The sequence below is a fragment of the Felis catus genome, chromosome C2, assembly GCF_018350175.1.
Source record: "Felis catus isolate Fca126 chromosome C2, F.catus_Fca126_mat1.0, whole genome shotgun sequence".
In the NCBI taxonomy this organism is placed as follows: domain Eukaryota; kingdom Metazoa; phylum Chordata; class Mammalia; order Carnivora; family Felidae; genus Felis; species Felis catus.
The window spans coordinates 1865837-1887119 of record NC_058376.1 but is presented as its reverse complement, the minus strand read 5'-3'; the positions used below and the strand labels follow the sequence as shown (position 1 = coordinate 1887119).

General features: G+C 60.1%; 1 protein-coding gene across 5 annotated transcripts in view; it reads right to left on the bottom strand.

Moving 5' to 3' along the window:
* Positions 1-9734: 9734 nt before the first annotated feature.
* UBE2G2 (ubiquitin conjugating enzyme E2 G2) overlaps positions 9735-21283 on the bottom strand; it is a 48934-nt gene continuing 37385 nt past the window's right edge. For all 5 annotated transcript variants that reach the window (XM_019839291.3, XM_023238636.2, XM_023238638.2 and 2 more), the window contains 3 exons: positions 17486-17604; positions 13811-13951; positions 9735-11358 (listed from right to left, as the gene is read on the bottom strand). In XM_019839291.3, coding sequence (XP_019694850.1) covers positions 11246-11358; positions 13811-13951; positions 17486-17604 — 373 coding nt within the window. In that variant the 3' untranslated portion in view covers positions 9735-11245. The remainder of the gene's footprint in view (positions 11359-13810; positions 13952-17485; positions 17605-21283) is intronic.

Genomic DNA, 21283 nt, shown 5'->3' with positions numbered 1-21283 from the left:
CTTTGTAATCATTCTCTCGAGAGTACGTGGAAACACCTGAAGGCGGTCAGGCCCTATCTGGGGGACTGGACACCAAGCCGGGCACGGTGGTGGCGGGGACAGGGGTGGCCGGCCGGCCGGCCGGAGGCGGCCTCCATCGTGCGTCTCTCGTCCAGCGTGCAAAGTGGCGGCCTCTGCGCGGGCCTTTCGGACGCTCAGACGTGAATCCGTGCACGGGGAGCTTGCCTGCTTGTCCAGCCCAGACACGGACACTTGGGGTGGCCTCTCCCGTGGCACCAGCTGGCCCCTGGGCCCCCTCGCCCCTGCCCGGGTGCTCTCCCAGCTCCCTCTCTCCGGTCTCCTCCTCCCACCCACCCTTCCACTCAGCAGCACGAGGGAACTTTCCAGAAGGTGGATCTGGGAACGCTGGGGCAGGGCACACCCACCCTGCACTGCCAGCGCAGTCTCCCAACCCCTTCTGCACCCCAGCCCCTCACCTGGCCCCTGTGAGGAGCCTTCAGCACCACCCCTCCCCCTGCCCTCCCCCACCCCACACTGGCTCAGCCCAGCTCCCTGCAGAGCAGCTCTGAGGGGCACACACAGCCAGGGCCTGCACGCCCTCTGCGCTCCAATCTATCCCCTCCCCCAGCCATGCCGGCAGAGTGGCTGGAAACCCCGTGCCGCTCCCCAGGACTGCACCTCCCGGGAGGCCTGGCCCAGATGGCAGACAACCCCTTTGTGCGGTCCACTAACCACGCCCCATGGTCCAGCGGGCCAGGCACAGGCGCTCAGTGGCCTTGCCATGTTGGGGCTCGGGTCCTCTTTGCCTCTTTGAATACGTCTGTGTGAGGCCCCAGAACAGCGTGAGTTCATACAGACGACAGTCTGAGCCAAAAATTTGTGTGAAATATACTTCAAAAGTGATCTCAGGGGCACCTGGGTGGCTCAGTCAGTTGAGTGTCCGACTTCGGCTCAGGTCATGATCTCAGAGTCCATGGGTTTGAGCCCCGCGTCGGGCTCTGTGCTGACAGTTCAGAGCCTGGAGTCCGTTTCAGATTCTGTGTCTCCCTCTCTCTCTGCCCCCCCCCCCACTCGTGCTCTGTCTCTGTCTCTCTCTCAAAAATAAACATTAAAAAAAAAAAGTGATCTCTAAAGGGTGAAAAACTGGAATCAAAACCGTATTTAAGGCGCCGGGAGGTGGGGGACTCAGACAGCTGAGCATCTGCCTCTTGATTTCGGCTCAGGTCATAACCCCAGGGTCATGGGATCAAGCCCCTGGTCGGGCTCCACACGGAGCGAAGAGCCTGTTGGGGTTCTCGCTCTCTCTCTCTGGTCCTCTGCCCCTCTCCCCCACTCACAGGCCCTCTCTCTCAAAATAAAGATTTCAAATTTAAAAACAAGTAAGAAAACAAAGCTGCATTTACTTCGGTACCCCCTTCCCAGACCCAGTCTGCGAGGAGGCGCGTGAGCCGGCCCAGCAGCCTGGAACCCGGGCAGAGACGCACCGGCACAGGGCAGGCAGCAGCTCCGCCAGGGCCCGGATCTTCGCGTCTGTCCAACTATGAAGACAACACGCATCAGCCACAACGAGCCAAGACGACCGTCCCCGGGGTTCCCACCACGGTTGTGACGGCGACCGGTCCCCGGGCCAGCGCCTGCGCCCCAAACCGCCGGCACACGGGGCGGGCACCGGGCACGGGGGCCCCGGGCACAGCGGACGAGGTCTGGAGGCCGTGAGCCCCAGAGACGGGAGCGTGAGGCTGCGGGTGCCCGGGTCCCTTCCCAGGGAGCTGGACTCCAGGCTGAGCGCGGCAGGCAGGGGTCGGGGCAGAGTGAGCGCGCAGGGCACTGGAGAACGAGCTGCAGGGCGATGGCGCCCCAGGTCCTCGGCTGAGGACGAGTTCCCGCAACGGGGACACGCGTGACGGAGCGTCAGCGCCCGTCAGGGGAGGAGATCCCAGGGCCGGCACCGTCTCGGCAGCAAGTTCAGGGCACGCGTGTGGAGGGAGCGTCCCGGCGACGGAGGGGTGGGCGAGAAGCACCCCCAGACGGCACAGGCGCAGGAAGACCGGAGGCAGGTGCTGAGGACGGCCAGACAGCGAACGGAAAGGAGAAGCATCAAGACAAAGGCGAGCGATCTCGGCAGAGAAAGAGAAGCTGAATCAACGTAAATTCCGCTTCTCAGGTCCGGAACACCCGAAATGAAGAACTCACGGGGTGGGCCTGACCAGCACGCAGGTGAACACAAATGAGCCCACTGAGGACGAGGAACCCAGGCCGGAGACAAGTAAGCAGCCTGGGGACCCAGACGATCCCGAACGTCCCATCCCCCGTGTGGCCGGTGTGCCCGAAGGAGAAGGGAATACGAACGGGACAGAGAAATACTGAGATCGTGAACAAAACCTCCCCAGTTTGATGGAGAACTTAATGAAGGCACCAGGAGAGAGGGGGGCACGGGGAGGACCCTGCGGAGGTGCTGACAACTGGCGGGCACAGCGCGGGTCCCGCAGCAAGGCTGACCGGTGGAACGAGGGCGCCGCTCGGAAGCCGGAGGCCGGGAGGGTGCACACGGGAGGCGCCCGCACGGAGCCGCCACGGCCTCTCCCCCGATGACGACCCCAACCTCACACAGACAGAACGGCAGGAGCGGCCTTGGACCCACGAAGCACAGCCGGGTGGGCGGACCAGGACGGAGTCGGGCTCAGCCGGGACCCACCCACTCACGGGCCCGGCTCCCTCCCGCTCCCCCGGCACCAGGCACGGCCCAGCAGGACTGCGGGCGGGGTGGGCAGGTCAGCAAATCCCCCGGGACGGACCCTCTTTCCGGGCAGAGGTCCAGGCAAAGTCGGCCACGGGCCAAGGAACGAGGGGAACCCTCTCCTCTCCTCTCCTTCCTCGTCCCCCCCCACCCTGCCCCGGGGCGGCCCCCCTGCAGCCCCAGCAGCCCAGAACCCAGGAGAACACCCACATCTCTGGCCACGGGGACTAGGAGAAAGGGCTGCGGCTGCCCACGCTTGTGAGGGAGCTGCCGTTTCCCTCGCCCCCTCCACTCCCTGGCCCGACGGCCGCTCCAGCAAGCTGGCCGCCCGGAACTTCGGATTGTGCCAGGAGGGCGCGGGGGGCCCCGTGGAGGGTGTGGGGACGGCAGAGAGGGCGCCGGGGCAGGGGGTCCGCTGGACCAGGCCCTGCCCCCCCACCCCGACGCCACGCACAGAGCGGGCCTGAAGCACAGAAAATCTTGCGAGCCCTAACGTGGGATGCCAGCCAACCCCAGGCCCCTTCTGCCCCCGACACGGCCAAGGCCGTGGGACCCGGGCTGGCCCCGGAGCCAGTGCCCAGAGGCTGGGGGGACTTCAGGGCGCACCTGCGGGGCCGACTCCCCACCTTGGAGCAGCAGATCCCCAGACACCCTGACCGAACCAGAGTCAGCAAACACGACGCTCAGAACATCCTCATACGACTGAAACCTTCCCGCCAGCAGGACACGGGACACGTAATGCTCCACGTTCCGGCCACTCAAGGGGACACGCTGAGCGGGGCCGAGAGAGATGTTCTTGCCACACACACACACGCCTAATGCTAGAGCAAAAGAGAACACAACACGTGAAACAAAGATTTTACCCTGAGGACTCGACGGCTGAGTGGAGACCGCACAGAGGAGCGTCAGCGGACTCGAGACCGTCGGGATGAAGCAACCGTTCAGGACGAGAAGAGGCTTCCAGGCGACAGGCCTGGCGTCCACGCACAGGGGCCCCAGGCGGACAGAAAAGATCTGTGCAGAAACAACCGTTGAAGAATCGATGGCTGAACACTCCCCAAACTTGGCAAACACAGAAGCCTATGTACTGACACAGCCCAGAGGAACCTCAAGAGGACAAAGTCACCGAAAGCCACGACCAGAAACCTCATCCAACTCCTGAAAACCAAAGCAAGGAAGGCGGCCTGCAAGCGGTCGGCGGGCAGGGTGATTACACCGAGGGGGCAGCCGCCGGAGTCCGCGGGCGTCTCTCATCCGAAACCAGCTGAGGGCGGGCAGCGGGCTGCAGCACCGCGGTATGAAGGCGGGCAGCCCCAGTCCCGGAGGGAGACACCTTCAGGAAGAAAGGCAAACGAGCCCCGTCCCAGCCGATGAAGCACAGAGAATCTGTGCTGGCAGCTTGCTCCCATGCTGAAGGTGCTCGGCAGGCCCAGCACGGGGGGCCCAGCACAGCGACCCCGGCACAGGGACCCCGGCACGATGACCCCAGCACAAGGATCCCAGCACAGGGACCTTGGCACGGAGACCCCAGCATAGAGATCCCAGCACAGGGACCCCGGCACGGTGACCCCAGCACAGGGATCCTAGGAAAGGGACCCCAACACAGGGATCCCAGGACAGGGACCCCAGCACGGTGACTCCAGCACAGCGACCCCAGCACGGTGACCCCGCTGGAGTGTTGGCCTTCGGACACACATGAAGAAAACAAATCACAAATATCTCAGTGAGTGTAATATGCTCCTTCCTCCCTCAGATTCTTTAAAATAATCACAGAAAGGGAAAGCCAGAGCATCCTCTGGGGTGGCCCGGTGGGCGCAGATGTGATAAATCCAAAGGCAGGAACGGGTCCTGTGTGGCTGGAAGGGTTCTAGGTTTTACTTAAACTGGTAAAATAGAGACTCTATGTGGACTGTGAAAAATTTCTCTAATCCCTCCAGCAGCCACTACAAGATTAATACAGCACCCAATAAAACACAATTTATTTACTAATACAAATAAGTTACATTTAAAAAACAAATAAGCTGGGGCGCCTGGGTGGCGCAGTCGGTTGAGCGTCCGACTTCAGCCAGGTCACGATCTCGCGGTCCGTGAGTTCGAGCCCCGCGTCAGGCTCTGGGCTGATGGCTCAGAGCCTGGAGCCTGTTTCCGATTCTGTGTCTCCCTCTCTCTCTGCCCCTCCCCCGTTCATGCTCTGTCTCTCTCTGTCCCAAAAATAAATAAACGTTGAAAAAAAAAATAAAAAATAAATAAAAAAATAAATAAAAATAAAAAACAAATAAGCTAAATGGAATACTAACAATTATTCAAATAGTCCAAAAGAGAATAAGAAAGCCACAACAAAGTAACAAACAGAAAGCAAAGAATGAAACAGTAGACCAAACCCAAACGTCTCAATAATTACGTTAAACATAATCACACTAGTTACAAGATGGAGATTGTCAGATTGCAAAAAAAATAATGAAAACTGGTGCCCCACTGGCTCAGTCGGTGGAGCCTGTGACTCCTGATCTCAGGGCTGTGAGTTCGAGACCCACGTTGGGTATGGATTTTACTTAAAAAATACGTCTTAAAAATTCAAAGAAAAAAATGAAAGATTTTTAGTACTTTTTAATGTTTGTTTTCGAGAGAGAGAGAGGAAGAGACAGAGCGTGAGCAGGGGAGGGTCAGAGAGAAAGGGAGACACAGAATCGGAAGCAGGCTCCAGGCTCTGAGCTGTCAGCACAGAGCCCGACGCGGGGCTTGAACCCACGAACCGTGAGATCATGACCTGAGCCGAAGTCTGACGCTTAACCGATGGAGCCCCCCAGGTGTCCCAAAACAAAAGAGCTTTAAAAGCTATCTTTTACGCTATCTTTAGATATCTTTAGATTATAGATAGCTTTACGCTATCTATAAGAAATCCACTTCAACTATAAGGCTATAGATGCTTTAAATGTTAAGGAGTTTCCCCCAAAGAGAGCAGAGCCGAGAGGGTTCACACCTGAGTCCTATAAACTCTCCAGGAACGGGGTGTCCTGCAGGAGCAAAGAACGAACGGTCCCTCCCCGAGGCCCGTGCCACTCCGATGCCAAAACTAAGACACGACCAGCCGGGAAGAGCCGAGTCCCCGCTCAGCGGCGCGGACGGACACAGCCACGCGACAGGACACGAGCCGGCCCACGTGGGCCGCGTGCTCCGGGGAGGACGCACCCCAAGCACGCTGGACGGCCCCAGAAACAGGAGGACGGCTTGCACACAGAACACCCGCAGGTGTAGCCAACCCACTGGTAGGTTAAGTTAACCAGGAGGACGAGGGGCTGCAGGACGCGGGCGGGGGAGGCTGGCAGGACGGCACGCGTCACAGAGCCACGTCTCAGCCGCACCCCAGGAACGACCAGGAGCGGGGGTACCCGGGACTCGCCCGGGGGTGAGCAAGGCGGCTCCCTGTGGCTCCTGGGAGGGTGGGGTGAGGCAGCGAGGCTTGTGCTTTATGGGGCCACTTAGATTGCCTACAGCCCCCTCTGCACGTGTCCCCTCAGCCCCGGGCAGCCCCGGCCGCTCCCTGAGGGGCAGCAGCGTAAAGAACGCGGTGGCCACGCTCCCTGCAGCACTGGGACAGGGTCCTGCTGCGTGTCCGCTGTGACCCAACGCCAGATGCACGTAGCTACACAACCAGGTCTGCACGTGTGTGAGCATGCAGCTGTGAGTGTGCACGCGAAGCCCCCTGGGCCTGGGGCCCACCTGTCACGCACAGCCCTGTCTCTGCCCGCCCCGCCCGCCTCATAGCCCACTGCCCCTCCCCCATCTGTTCCACAGCAGGGGGAGGGAGGGAGGGACGGACCCGTGCCTGAGGCGGTTGGGCCGCACCCCTACCTCTGCCGCTGGAATCCGCGGTGCACACACCTGCCCGTTGTGACAGCCAGCCACGTCCGCGGGCCGTGTCCAGTGAGTGCCGGGGGCCAGGCTCCCCGATCACAACGAACGGGGGTTGTGCCTGCCAGTCTCTCGCCAGGAGCCCCGGCAAGGTGGGCTGACTGCAGGGTCTCTGGCCGGGAGGCCACTGGCTGTGACGCCCCGTCCTGCTCCCAGGGCGCGGCACGTCGACCCGGACCGAGCCCACCTCTAGTGGTTCTGCTGAGCCCGCCGGGTGCCGACAGACGGTCAGGACCCGTGCCACAGGTGGGGGGGCCGGCCCACCGCAGAGACATGACCACCCCTGCCCCCTTGCTGGAGCCAGGAACACAGCTCCCCAGGCCCCCGGGGCCACAGCATCGCCACCCAGCCCCGCGGCCTCTGCAGGCAGGCTCGCGATGAGGAGACGCTAAGGGCACGAGTCGTCATGACCCAGCCCCACCGGTCGCAGGGCTGGTGTTCTTGCCACAGGTGCGTCCCAGCTGCCGCCGCGGCAGCAAACAGCAGCACCACGGTCCGGCAGCGGGCGCCGGGTTCTGCTGCTCTGGGGTCCCAGATGGGCGGACCCCCGGCGGGACCCCCGGGCGGGTGCGGCCTCTGCCATCCTTCCGGGGACCGTGCTTCCTGGGAAATGGCTGGGAACCAGCCCCCACAGCTCCAGGGGCTGCTTGCCGTGGAGGAGCGGTGGGTGAGCGCGTGTGCAGGAACGAGTCTTGATGGAGGTCTCGATGGAGACGGGGGCACGCTCGGGGAGGAGGTGCCCAGGGCCCAGCGGGCGGGAACCGATCCAAGGGAGAAACCCGGGAGAGTCCCCGAGTGGGCTGTGCTCCAGTCCATTCGCGCATTACCCGGGGTTTCAAGAGCCGTCAGCAGGGGACAGGCCCTCAGTCTCTCGTGTCCAGCGCAATGGGTTCCAACAGCAGGTCCGCTGCCAGAAAGGTGAACCCGTGCACATGCACGCCACGGAAGGAACCTGTCAGCACTGCCTGCCTGCAGCAAGCAGGAGTCCGGGGACCACGGCGGGCACACACAGCTCACCACGGGGGCCGGAGGGGCAGGCCCCAAGCACCCGCCGCTGGAGCGTGGGAGACCGTTCCCCTCTGCCCCGCGCGGGCGAGCCTGCGTCGTCACCCTGGCAGCTTCCAGGGCCACGACCCCCAGCCGGCAGGGCCCAGCCCCTCTGAGACCCGCTGGCCCGGCTCCCGGCCGTGACAAGGCAGGCGGCCCCACAGCTGCGCGAACTGCCTGCCCACGGCGGGGCCGGCGCGACACAGGGGCTCAGCACCTCCCGATGCCAGCACGCGGGTCGGCGGCTATGGCAGCAGCAGCCGCCTCAAGAGAGACAGCACGGTCCCGCCATCTCCCACCAACGGAGACCCCCGCCCTCGCCAGGCCGTGGCCGGGCCTCTCCCAGCCCCAAGCACTGAGCCCCTTCTGAGCAGGACCCAACGCCCTGGGACTCCAGGGGAGAAGCCAGAACTATAGAGGCCCCCTCGTGTGTGGCTAAGGCAGGGGTTCCATGACCTGTGCATCCACTGGGCGGGGTGGGGGTGGGGGGCACGCGGGGCTGCTGCCCACGAGGGTCCCCAGGCCCAGCCCCCCCTCACCGTGCCAGGAGACCCGACTCCACTGGGAATCTGTGCGTTTCGCGCCCTTCATGGTTTAAACACCGGTTCCTTTCGCTTAGAGTGTCCCAGTGTGAGATGACACAGTCCAGGCGAAAGGGAAGGTGAGGGCACAAGAGCCTTGCCACACATGTCCCACGTCCAGCACGGCCACCTGCCGCATGCACGCGCTTCCGCGGAGTCCCGGTGTTGACCCCGCCCCCCACCCCAGCCCCAGACAGCAGTATCTCCTGGTTCAGGCGAGAAGGCCCGGGGGGCGGGGGGGGGGGGGGGGGGGCAGGTCAGTGAGGGCTCCCGGGCCCCCCCCCTCGGAAGCAGGAGAAGCAGGAGCCAGAGGGAGAGGGGCCGCAGAAACTCCGAGTAGCTTCGCCAGAGGCAGCGGGGGCTGGCGGGCGGGAGGAGGTGGAGGTGAGGGCCCGGCACCCACCTGGGGTCCAGGAGACGAGGCTGGCTGGGTCGCACGGGGCGCTGCGGGCGGCCGCCGCGGGACTCCCTCTCCGAGCTGAGGGTCGGCAGGACTCCACACCCAGTGGAGGACACAGCAGGGCTTCTGGCCGCCGGTGAGGCAGCTGGGAGGGCAGCACCAGAGCAGAAGCCGGCCAGTGACCAGCCTCCCAACAGGCCTCTGTGCCCTCCACTCACCAGGTAAGTAACCAGATTCGAGGGCCAGCTCGACAGCGACGGTCACCGCAGGCTCGGGCCAGAGTCGCCTGCCTTCTGATGTCTGCAGAACTCGTGTGGTCTCAACGTCATCCCGGCTGCTCCTCACCGCCCAGTGGCAGGAAGCACCGGGCTCCAGGGAGAGGCTGGGGACAGCGTGTCCCCGCACACCCCCCATGTGCCCCAATTCCCCCGTGCACCCCCACGTGCCCCCAGTGCACGCCCCTGTGTCCCACGCACCCCCATGTCCCTGCACACCCCCACTCACCCCCACGTGCCCCCGCACATCCGCACACATCCCCCATGCCCCACGCACACCCCCGTGCCCCCGCCGCCAACCGCACACCCGGGCCCCTTAGGGAACCCAGAACTCCCGCAAGGGAGCACGGCAGGGGGAGGAGGGGAAGAAGGGCACGGGTCCCCAGAACAAAGGGGTGCCCCGAAGGGCTCCAGCTGCGGCCACGCCTCGCTACGAGGCCTCTGGCACCGACCCGGGGCACAACCAGTTTCGGTTTTCTAGGATTACACAAAATTCTGTAGCGTTACATAAAAGTCCACAAGGAAAGGGGCGCCTGGGTGGCGCAGTCGGTTAAGCGTCCGACTTCAGCCAGGTCACGATCTCGCGGTCCGGGAGTTCGAGCCCCGCGTCAGGCTCTGGGCTGATGGCTCAGAGCCTGGAGCCTGTTTCCGATTCTGTGTCTCCCTCTCTCTCTCTGCCCCTCCCCCGTTCATGCTCTGTCTCTGTCCCAAAAATAAATAAACGTTGGAAAAAAAAAATTAAAAAATAAAAAAAAGTCCACAAGGAAAAATACGGTACAGAATAGGGGGAAAATATATAACTTTATTTTTAACATAGTAATTAAACTCCACCACGAAGTAAGGACATGAGATTCTCTTTGTTTCCATTTAATAAATACAAGTGAATAAAAATACTTTGCTTGCAAAGAGATCGCCTCTCTCCCTTCTCCAGATTTCATGGAAACCCCGTGGCCACAGCGCCCGCACACCAGCCGTGTCCACGGACCAGTCCTTCCCTCTCCATGAAGAGGGCCGCGTCTCATTTAATACGCCCGCAAATACTATTCAGGTACAACCCCTCTCCCTTCCTGATCCCCTTCCAAATACAAGTTCTCGTACCGAATTCCAAATCTGAAGTGGTTCCCTTCTGAGAAAGAAAGAATCTGCCCTCCTTACAGAGCCCCGTCCACCAGTCTCGTGACCACCAAGCAACCCTGTGTCAGGTGTCGGTGAGACGGACTCCCGCCCGCTGGACACGCGACTGAGGAGAGAAGGATGAGAAGTAAAACCCACGGTATGTCCTGTAGACTGTCCCCCATTGCAAAAATAGAAATTCCTATTTAGACGTAACCTGTCTGACAGGCCAAATACTTGATTCTGCAACAGATCTGTTATTGCTTAGAACGGAGCCCCTGGTGCCAGGGCAGGGACATCACACCCCACACTGAGTGCCCCGCCCCCACCCCCGCCCCCGGCCCCGGGTCAAGGTTGGGATAAGGCACGCCTCTGCGCTCACTAGGGGTGCACATTCCCTTCCAGCCCCAAGTGAAAAGAACTGTCTCAATAATCAATGTTCCTGCTGCGGCCACGACGTACAGAACGTCAGAACTTCCCCGTGTTTATGTGGAAAAGACAGATCCCTGTGCGTCCAGAAGACACTGACCAAAACGTCCAGTCTCGCGTGCTCCCGCCCTGTGATGCGCCAGTAAACCCGGCCATCGGTGTACCTCTTCGCGAAACGGGACCAGGAAGAAGCGGTCAGTCCTTACGACCAGCAGTAAACCTCTCTTGTACACACCCCGTTTTTCATTAATCCACATTTTTAAAAAGTATTTATTTCCTGAAAGCATTTCTAAGTGTGATAGTTTGTAATGCGCGACAAACAAAAAGCTGTAACCAGATGACAAGGACAACACCCCCGAAGCACTAGAAAGCAGGGACGCAGACAGGCGTCCCCCTGGGGCACGCGGGGAGCAAGGCCAGAGCTGTCCCGCCCACCCTCTGCTGCTTCTTCAGAAGGACAAATGGTTCTGGCCGCCCCCTGCCCGGCAGACGGAAGGGAAGCCACTACCGGCGGGGCGTGCGGGGCCCCGGCTGGGAGGGGCAGTGGCGAGGGCTCCGACCACCCACGCGAATACGGGGAAGGCTGCGCCCGGCGTCATCATCCTACATAAATCACCATTTCAGAAGAGAAGCCTGTTTGGAGCGGGAAAGGCAGGGGAAAACCAGACGCTGTGCTTCTGCAAGCTCGCCTTTTTGGGTACCGGCACAGGGTGTCACTGTCACTGCGCGTGTCCATGTGTGGGCCGGGGCCTCACAGCCCCAGGGACTTCTGCGCCAGCTGCCGGGCGACCCTGCAGAACTGCTCCCGGTCGTCCCGCCACATCTTGGAAGCATCCACGTTGGCGCCACTCTCGTCGTTGGGCTCTGAAAGAGACGGACAGGCGCTCCGTGTGAAAGGGCGCCAAGGGCAAGGGCCCGGCGAGGTCTCCCGCTTCACTCGAGAACACCCGCGATCCTTCTGGAACCGTGTCCCAGACACGAAGGACAGGTGCTGGTGCCTGTGAACCGCCAGGGAAGGAGATCAGCTCTCCGAAAGACGGACGGGAGCCTCCTCACCCGCGAGACAGGGAGGCCGGAGGCGGCGTGAGGTCAGGGACACCGCATGAAGACCCGCCCTCGTGACCCCTGCCTCCCGAGGGTCTCTGAGAGCAGCCTGCGTTCTCAGTCCTGCTCTGGGAACACCGGGTCCCCACCGCGCAGTGAGCTCCAGACGACCCGCCGCCCGCCCCTCCGGCCTCACGGTCGGTGCTCCGCGTGGCCCACTCCTCCCCACCGCCGCCCACCCGGCTCCCGCCGAAGGACCCTGCGAGGCCGACGTCCGGCCGAGGGGGACGCCTGAGCCCGGCAGGCGCTCCAGACAAATCAGGACGCACACGAAGAGGCAGCGGGGCCTCTGGGGCGGGGGACTGGAATGCCGTGAAGCGCTGAATCAGAAAAGGCAGAAAAGGCAGCCCAGAGGCCGGCGCAGCCGCCAGCACGACCGGGGCGGTTCCCTCGCGCCCCGGCCTGGCTTCCCTCTGCGGGCACGCCGCCTCCGTTCCTCCACCCAGAATGACTTTCTTCCTCCCTTTACTCAGCAAGCCTTTCCCCACCGGGTCCTGTGCGTGAGGCCTCGTGCAGGGCACCAGGCGTGCGGAGAACACGGTGACACGGGCCCTCAGAGGGCACCATCTAGTGGGCCTACAGACCACAAATGACCACGCGTGGTCTCAGACTCGGTGCTACCAGGTGGGCAACGGGAGAGGCGGGGGCAGAGGACCGGCGGTCCCGCAGGCCCTAAGGAAGGCGTGCGCTCAGGGGACCCCTGGCCGGGCCCGCTCCCCGCCCCGCATCTGCGACGCAGAAACCCCAGGGCCCGCATGGCCCGCGGTGGACGGGGGGGCCTCGGTCTCCTGAAGCGGGCCGGAGGGCGCCGAGCGGGGCAGGCCGTGGCCGCGCTGTTTGTGGGGACAGAGCTGGAGAAGAGGGAGGTCAGGACAGAGGACACGTGCTGTGAGAGAAGCGTGTGAGGAATATACCAAAACCTCCAAAGAAACGACGTCTGTGAGGGCGCAACTTACCGTGGACGGCCGGAGACGACGTCGCCTCTCGCCCGGTCGTTCACTCGGCGTGTGAACAGAGGCCGAGGCGCCTCCACCTTCAAACTGACGTCCGCGACTTCGCGGTGACCCAAGGGGCCCACCGAGGACCCCGCCGGCCTCCTCCTCCGGGCCACCCACGGCACCGTCGGCCCTCCCCCGACTCGCCTCCGTTCCCCTTCTTCCCGGTTTTCCGCATCGTTCCTCCCTACGTTTCTTTGAGGATTCCTCTCCTCCCGCCCGCCCGCCCACCCTCTGTACCTCAACCCCCTTGTCCTGCCCACCACCCACTGTCTTCCCCAGACGTGACCCCGCACCCTCGCTCCCACTCCTGGCCTTGGCTGAGCGGCTCCCGAGGGGGGGACGGCCACCAAGGATGGACACCTACATCCCGGACTCTCCTCCCATTCCTGCCACCCTCCCCCCCCCAGATTCCTGTCGCCAGAAACAGCATTCCTCTACCCAGGCACTCAGGTCAGAAACACAGGCGTCACCCTGCACGCCCGTGAGCCCGCGTCTCCCAGACGCACCCTGGCTCTTGGCCCTGAAGCTGCTCAAAGCCCTCGTCCTCTCGCCCGGGCCATGGGGACACCCACCCAACGGGCACCCGGCTGCAGGGACAGTAGTTCTAAGGCACGGCTGGCGGTCTAACACCCCCATGGAGGCCTGGGCCCCAGGTGAGCACACACTTCCACAGGGCGCCCTGGCCCCTGCCCCCGCTGAGCTCGAGCCATAAGCGGTCCCGGCAGGGCCCCCTCGAGGCTCAGCTGCCCCCCTTCCCCGGTCACCTCCCATGTGCTCGCAACTCCTCCCGCCCAGTCCCGTCGCGGGAGCTGGCCCCACAGTCCCTGCATCTGAGGAGCTGTCGGTGACTGGCAACCACTGCTGGGCCTGCAAAGTCCCCTCAGAAAGCAGGCCCTAAAGTGGGGCCCAGGGTGCACCGAGCTGGACCCCCCAGGGCCCGGCGTCTGCGACACAGCAGGCTCCCCAGTAAACACCCACCGTGTGAGCGCGGTGCCCACGGATCGGGGCGCGGTTAGTTCCGGTCAACACACGATACACACAACGGGAAGGCATCTTTGAGACCCGTAAGAACGACAGGCTTGCGACACGCGGACGAGCAGGTACAAAGAATTCGGCTAGGAGGCAGAAAACCGCACCCGTCCCTACACCGCACGCGGGAGCGAAGCGCACGGGAGACCGCGGCAGCCGCCGTGCCGTGTGGCCGTGGGCCTTACCTGCCAGCATGCTCACCACCGACAGCAGGATCTTCTCCACGCTCTGCACGGGGCTCCACCGCTCTGCGCTGCTCTCGTAGCCCATGGGGTCGTCGCCCGGCGCGTGGAGGATGGAGATACAGACTCTGCCATCAGGGTAGACTGTGGGGTCAAAACACCGGGTGAGCCCCACGGCGGAGAACGGGCGAGGCGGACGCGGACGGCAAGCCGCGGGCACGGCTGGAGCAGAGCCGGGCCCCGGGCGCCACGCTCACGGCCACGAGGCCCCACTCGATCCCCAAGGACGAAAGGGAGGATTATCTGGCCGTGAGACGTTTCACCAAACGAACGCACGTAACCTCCAGAGCTGGTTCCAGAGCGACTTTCCTAACTCCGCCCCGAAAGCCCTGAGCGAGGCCGCGAAGACCTACGTCCACAGAGCCAGGATGAAGGCCATGCCATCCAAGGAGGAAGGTGTCCCGACTTCTCCAGGGAACTCGCTCCAACAGAGAGACGGATGGCCGTCTGCGCCTCTGGAGGTCAGCTGTGTCCGACCTAACCCGCCCCAGCGCACAGCGCCATGAACCAGACGCCCACGGTCTGGGGAGCAACTGCGTCTCCAGCTCGCGGTTGTCTCCAGTCCCACCGAGGGTGCCGCAGGCACCGTCACTCCTCCAGCACACAGGGCGGGTCCTGAGACGGCACAGCGCATACGCAGACACGGGGAGTCCAGTCGGGCACTCAACTGTCAAACTGCAAGGCCTTCCGGTTATAACGACACGAACAGACAGTTGAGGACGAATTTTAGTAATTCCCCTTTGCTCGTGAGCTCACAACCCCGTGACCACTGAGACACCCGGGTGGGTCGGAGCGGTGCCTCCTGTGGCACCTCATTCCCCGCATGTCCATCCATCCCCGTCCCGGCACTCTGCTCCCAGCTGCCTACGGTCGGTGCGTGTCGGACGGAGAGCGCGTGCGCAGCTGTTGGGGGCGTCAGGGGGGCCAGCGGCGGTGTCCACGCCCGGGGCCTGGGCGCCCAAGGCTCCGGACGGCATCCCTGCCGTGAGGTGTCCAATCTCAGCGGACCTCCTCCAGGTGGTGGCACCGGTGACAGTGTGTCACAACACACGGTGACAGCACAAACCCAGAAACACGGAGGCGGCGGCGGCCCTGCCGCCTCCTCTCTCACCGGGCACCCCCTGCAATCCCTCCCTCGTCCCGCCTGTGCTCGGCTCCGCACCGCTGGCCTCTCTTTCCCCAGGCCGCCGCGTCTGTGTCCCAGCCCTGCGGTCTGTCCTCTACACCACAGCCAGTGACCCTTCCAAGACCACACTGGCCGCACGACTCCCTCCCTCACTCTGATTCCCTCAGTGGATCTCCACTCCTCCCACACAAGTATCAGAATCCTTCTTCCTGGCCAGAGGGCCTGAACCGGTTTGGCCCCTTCACTCCTTGCACGGGGCCTCTGCACGAGTCAGACACCCTTCCGCCTCTCACACGTCACTGGGTTAACTCCCACGGCTCTTCCTGCAGACGCGAGCCTGACGACCACCTGCCCGGGGCCCCTCCCTGGCCTCCTGGTGTGACTTCCTATTTACCTGTAGGACTCGTCCAACCGTGTTCACCTCTGCCCTCAGACTGGCAGCTCGTGCTGGTCAAGGCCCCCACCTTCTATTATCCGTTCACCCCTGTATCCCAGCAAGTCTCAGTAGATGTACTCAATTATTCTTTCAAAGCATTTAGGGACTGGTCAATATTCATGTCATTGGCAAACCTAAATAGTTCTCAAAAATGATTTTCACAAGACGGAAATAACACCCATCCACTTAGAGGACAGCCAAAGTTTAAAACTACTTGAATTACCTGAACGTGACAACCCCTCAGCACAATATCAAACTGTCAGCTCACAGCCACATCTGCCTCTAACACCGCGTCACCAGCATGGTTCTAGAGTGTGCGTATCTTCGATATAATCGTATTACTTTTTAATTGCCCACAATCCTCTTTATAGTTCCGTTTTCTGGTTAATCGATTTGAAATTGCGGACTTCTTCAGTCGACTCCATCTACTGTCACGTATTTTTACTTCTGCATTACAGAACACCCTGAACACACGCCAAAGTCAACGGCAGCGTGACGGATGCCCACGTGCACACGTCACCCGGCCTCAAAGCCCTGCCACCTCGTGGCCAGCCTTCGCAAAGGAAGGGGTAGTCCTGGGTACCTACCAGGCACGCAGAATTGCATTAACATGAGAGAGCACTTGAAAACGATCTCTCTGAGGAGGGAACTGATGACCCACACGTATCATCAGTGTAGTGAGAAGTTTCAAAGGAGGGGCAGGAAGCGCTTCCCCAGGCGGGCAATCCTGAGACCCTTCACTGAGGGGGGTGGGATCTGGGCAGAGCTCTCCCAAGAGGAGGTGCCCAGGCAGGTGCGGGCCAGAGGAGACGGTGCAAAGTGGACTCCTTTGTAAGCTGAGAGGTGTCAAAGGCTCAGAAAGTTCTAGAAATGCTCTCATGAGTTCAATTAGCCGTCAGCTATCTTATGTGCAGAGAAGCATAGGAAAAGGAATTCGTTTCAAATAAAATATTTCTACAAAACAGTGTATCTTACTTACTTTTCTTCTCAACTATTAAGATCACGATTTTTAGTAAAATTAATCACTTATAAAGAGGAATACTATCCGAATATGATCACTTAAAATACAACATATTTTCTTACTAATTCTCCAGCAATAAAAACCACAGCTATTGAAGAATTCCAATTCCTGCTACTAGACACTTTTCCAACTTAAGTCCAATGAATTTCTTTAGTGACCGTATTTTCCCCTCTTCTTAAAATATGCGTTTATTTTAGAAAAAAGATTAACCAAAAACAAATAAAAAAGAGATCCCATTTTGGAAAGAGAATCACTTTCAACATTTTCGTGTTACACCTCCAGTTATACATATCTACATGTGAATTTTTTTTCAAAAAAGTAAACTGTAGGGGCGCCCGGGTGGCTCAGTCGGTTAAGCGTCCGACTTCGGCTCAGGTCACGATCTCACCATCCGTGAGTTCAAGCCTTGCATCGGGCTCTGTGCTGACCGCTCAGAGCCTGGAACCTGACTTGGATTCTGTGTCTCCCTCTCTCTCTGACCCTCCCCTGTTCATGCTCCGTCTCCCTCACCTCAAAAATAAATAAACGTTAAAAAAAATTAAAAAAAAAAAAAACAAGTAAACTGTAATAAGCCTGATTAGGGACCTGCTTTTCTCATTCGGTATAGACCAAATACCATTCCATATCATTAAATATTATTCTAGAGCATCTAAAATCTCTCTATAGCGCTCTAACATACGGACCAACCAGGCATCTGTTGTTGCAAACCTAGTCTGCTCTGACCAGCCCCCACTGTCGAACACCACACCGTGCTGGAGGCCCGCAAAGCGCTCTGCGCACGCCCGCGCTCACGTGCTCTCATCGGCCCACCGGAAGGAGCGGGCGGGTCAAACGGCACCCAGGGTTAGGTCCACATTTTGTTTTATCTCCGTTACCCTGCTTTTCGGTCGATGTCAATCCCACCATGACTCAGTGACGGAAGTTCAAAACACACACAGCGTCTTCCACGTGGCACCATCGCTGAGGGCACCTGTCACACGCACACAACCCCCTGCCTCGCCCGGTGCCATCAAAGCCACTCCCCAGAGCACTTACTGTTGGGATGAAACATCTCGCAGGTAAATCTCATCTTTGGGGGACTTAATGGGTAATCCAGTGGGAAACTCAGGATGGCAGGAAATACACCAAACTCAAAACAGGTGTCTTCTGGGCCCCTAGAAGACAGAAACACAAGTGCAAGTAGTTTTCTCAGCGTCTCACTGCAGCGGCCAGCTGAGGAAGTTCCTAGTGTTTCACAAACGCGCGTGTTAAGTAACAGCGATGAGCAAGTGAGCGACGAACCACGGGTGTCTACCCCCAAAACCAAGAGCACACTGGATACACGGTAGGTCAGTCAACTTGACAATAAATTATATTGAAAGTTTCTTCCTCTATATTAAAAACAAGTAAATGAATGAATAAATACATGACAGTGATGAACCAATACGTTTTTCTTTTTTTTTTTAATCTTTATTTATTTTTGAGACAGAGAGAGACAGAATGTGAGCAGGGGAAGGGCAGAGACAGAGAGGGAGACACAGAATCCGAAGCAGGCTCCAGGCTCCGAGCCGTCAGCAAAGAGCCCCACGTGGGGCTCGAACTCACAGACCGCGAGACCATGACCTGAGCCGAAGTCGGACGCTCAACCGACTGAGCCACCCAGGTGCCCCGCCGATACGTTTTCCTGAGTGGAAAATGACGCTCACTGCCCCACCCCAACCTGGCTGGAGTCCCAGGTACCAGCACAGAGACCACGCTTCAGGCACAGGTTCTGCGCTCACGAAGGTAAGGGCGGGGCAGCAGACAGAGCCTCTCTAGAGCCGGGATCGGAGGAGAGGGCTCCGGGCAAAGCTGCAAAACCCAAGGACCTTGTAAACTTCCTGTATGTTCGCCGTCATTTCACCTTCAAGTAAGGATATGGATTATGCCCGTTAGAGAAAGACTATCATATTAAATGACAGGGGTTAAGAGTATTTTTTTACTTCGAAGGCTATTTTTACTTTTCTTAATTTTTTTAAGTTTATTTATTTGAGACAGAAACAGAGCACATGAGCGGGGGAGGAGCACAGAGAGAGAGAGAATCCCAAGCAGGCTCTATGCCGTCAGCACAGAGCCCGACATGGGGCTCGAACCCACAACGGTGAGATCATGACCTGAGCCAAAACCAAGAGTCGGACGCTTAACTGACTGAGCCCCCCAGGTGCCCTCAAGCGTGCCTTAGAAGCGGGGTTTCTGTAACCTTCAAGGACCGGATGAAAAGCACACAGGTGATCCCCGACAGGCCCACGCGCACAGCCAGCCCTGACCCACGGGCCTGCACTGGGTGCCTGTCACGCGGCCCGCGCCACACGGTCACCGGCACGCCTGTCTGCCTGGCTTTACGGCCTCGTCACGTAGAAAATGGCAGAAATGGAATAAACCACTTCTAAGCCCCGTCAGATTTTAAAACCGTATGTGTAAATTAACACTATTTCCTGGCCCATGTGCACGACAGGAGGGCAGCGGAGAGGCAGAGACCCAGCTCAAGACAGAAAGACTCCCCCTCACAAACCTCCCTTAGGGAACACGCGTTAGAGCGGCTGACAGGTTACCTAAGCCTCGAAAATAAGACACCGAACATGTGTGGCGACAGCCGGCCGCGCGTGAGCCGCTGGGCCCGACTGAGTGCCTGTCTAAGCCACGACCTGTAATACGAGCTCGACGACGCCAACACGGCGTGGAGACCGGGCCCTGGTCGCTGCAGGAGGCGCGACACGGCAGACACGCTGCCTTTCAAGATGAATGCGAGACGTGGCGCGGGAGACGATAACTGAAATACGCTTATTCCAAGACAACCTTCATTTTTTTTAAATCGTTTTTTCAAAGCACAATTTTTAAGTCAATAATATTATTTCGATTCAGTAAAATAAATATAAACTTGCAAATATCGTGAACGGTATTTCTCTCCACAATTGACGGGAAAAGACAAAGAATCCCCGAAGAAGCCGCACAGGGCGCTTCTCTACCATTTGGTGAGGACATTCAGAGCTTCCACTGGCACCACCGCAGTGGACGCAGTGGATGCGTCCCAGGGGAAGGAGGGCCGGGCTGCGGCAAAACAGTCAAAACAAGAACAAGGTTTGACCTGTTAAAGGGGGGAGGGGGGCAACTGGGTGGTGCAGTGGGTGAAGCGTCTGATCTCAGCTCAGGTCACGATCTCACGGTTTGTGAGTTCAAGCCCCACATCAGGCTCTGCACTGTGAGTGCAGAGCCTGCTTGGGATTCTCTCTCTCTCTCTCTCTCTCTCTCTCTCTCTCTCTGCTCTTCACCCAATGGCATGCACACACATGCTCTATCTCAAAATAAGTAAAACTTAAAAAAAAAGAACATGGTAAAAAGTGTTTTTTGGAGTCCATTTTTTTCAACTTAAGAGACCGACCATGATTCTGAAAACTGCGTCCTTGCTACTTTTTGGAGAAACCGGGGGGAAACAGGGGGAGTGTCACGACAGCGCCCAGAGCCCTGGCGTCAAAGCAGGACAGGCGAAGCCACGTGAAGAGGGTCAAGTGTGGGGCCGGGCCGGCTCCAGTGCCGGGACAGTGTCCGTCCAGGGCAGGGCCTGCAGGCGGCACGGGGAGCCAGCACCGCCACCGCCTGGCAGCCGGACGAGGGCCGCCGCCTGGCTGCCCCGCGCGCCCTGAACAGACGTCCCGGAGGCCCCTTCCTCTGCACGCGGGCCTGGCACAGACCGAGGAGGAGACCACCACACGCATCTTCTGGTAGAGGAGCCCCAGGCAGCCGACGAACACCCCCTTTCATCGTCCCCAGGCCCCCGACGGAAGGTGCCCGGAAGCGCGGCGCTCAGGCCCCCCCCCCCCCCCCCCCCGGGAGGCAAAGCTGGGAGGCTCGACGAGCGGATGGCAGAGCTGAGGTCCGGGGTAGAAGGCAGTTTGAACGGCTAACCCGGGAGGCTGGGCGGACGCTCCCCTAGAAAGGAACCCCGTCCTCGTCGGGAACGCCTGCCCACGCGCCTCGGTACTTCTGGAACGTCCGAGTCAGAAGAGGGAACGACGTCTGGGTGGCGTTTTGGAATGAACCGAACGGAATTCGCTCGGGGCTGCGCTTCTCACGATAGGGCTTTCTTCAACATTAAAAGAGCCCACAGGGTCGTCCGTGGCCTCAGGAGCGCGACCAAACATTTCCTGAAGCGCTCCCACACCTCAAGCATCAAAGCGGTTTTCAAATGTCCCCGGTCGGCTACTGGTTCGAAACCAGGGCTTCCTCCTCCAGGCCGCCCCGCTGCCTGGGCCAAGCAGGCAGGGGGCCCGCGTGTGCAGGGGCGTGCCTGCCGACTCCGGAAAACGCCACCGGGCTGACTCCCGAAACGACACCCAGACAGAGCCGGTGCGCTCTCTGGACAAATCCTGGCGCCCCCCGCTCCAGGCGGCCCCCCTCTCTCTCGCTGAAGGCCTCGTCTCACAAATCCTCAGGTGAGAAAAAGGAAAGTACAAGACGAAAGGAAACAGATTTATCTAAAGCAAACGGAACTCTTCAAAGGCTGCCAACTGCTGTCCACCAATTAATTAAAATAATGGCTACGCCGTTCCTGAAGGAAGTATTTTCACTTTCTGAGACCAGAATCAGAGCAGAGCGTGACGCGCGCGCTCTGCTCCGGAAAGGACACCGCACGTCCGACAGCTCGCTCTGATTTGCTGGCCTGGGTGAATTACATACCCAGCAAGTACCGAGGGGGCAACTGCCTGACCTGCCCCGCGCCCAGGGCCACGTGGCACCAGCGATCACGCACCGTCGAAAACGCTGTTACTTGCAGAGTCCGTGAAAATCGGGAGAGATGCTCCTTTAGTCTCGGACACT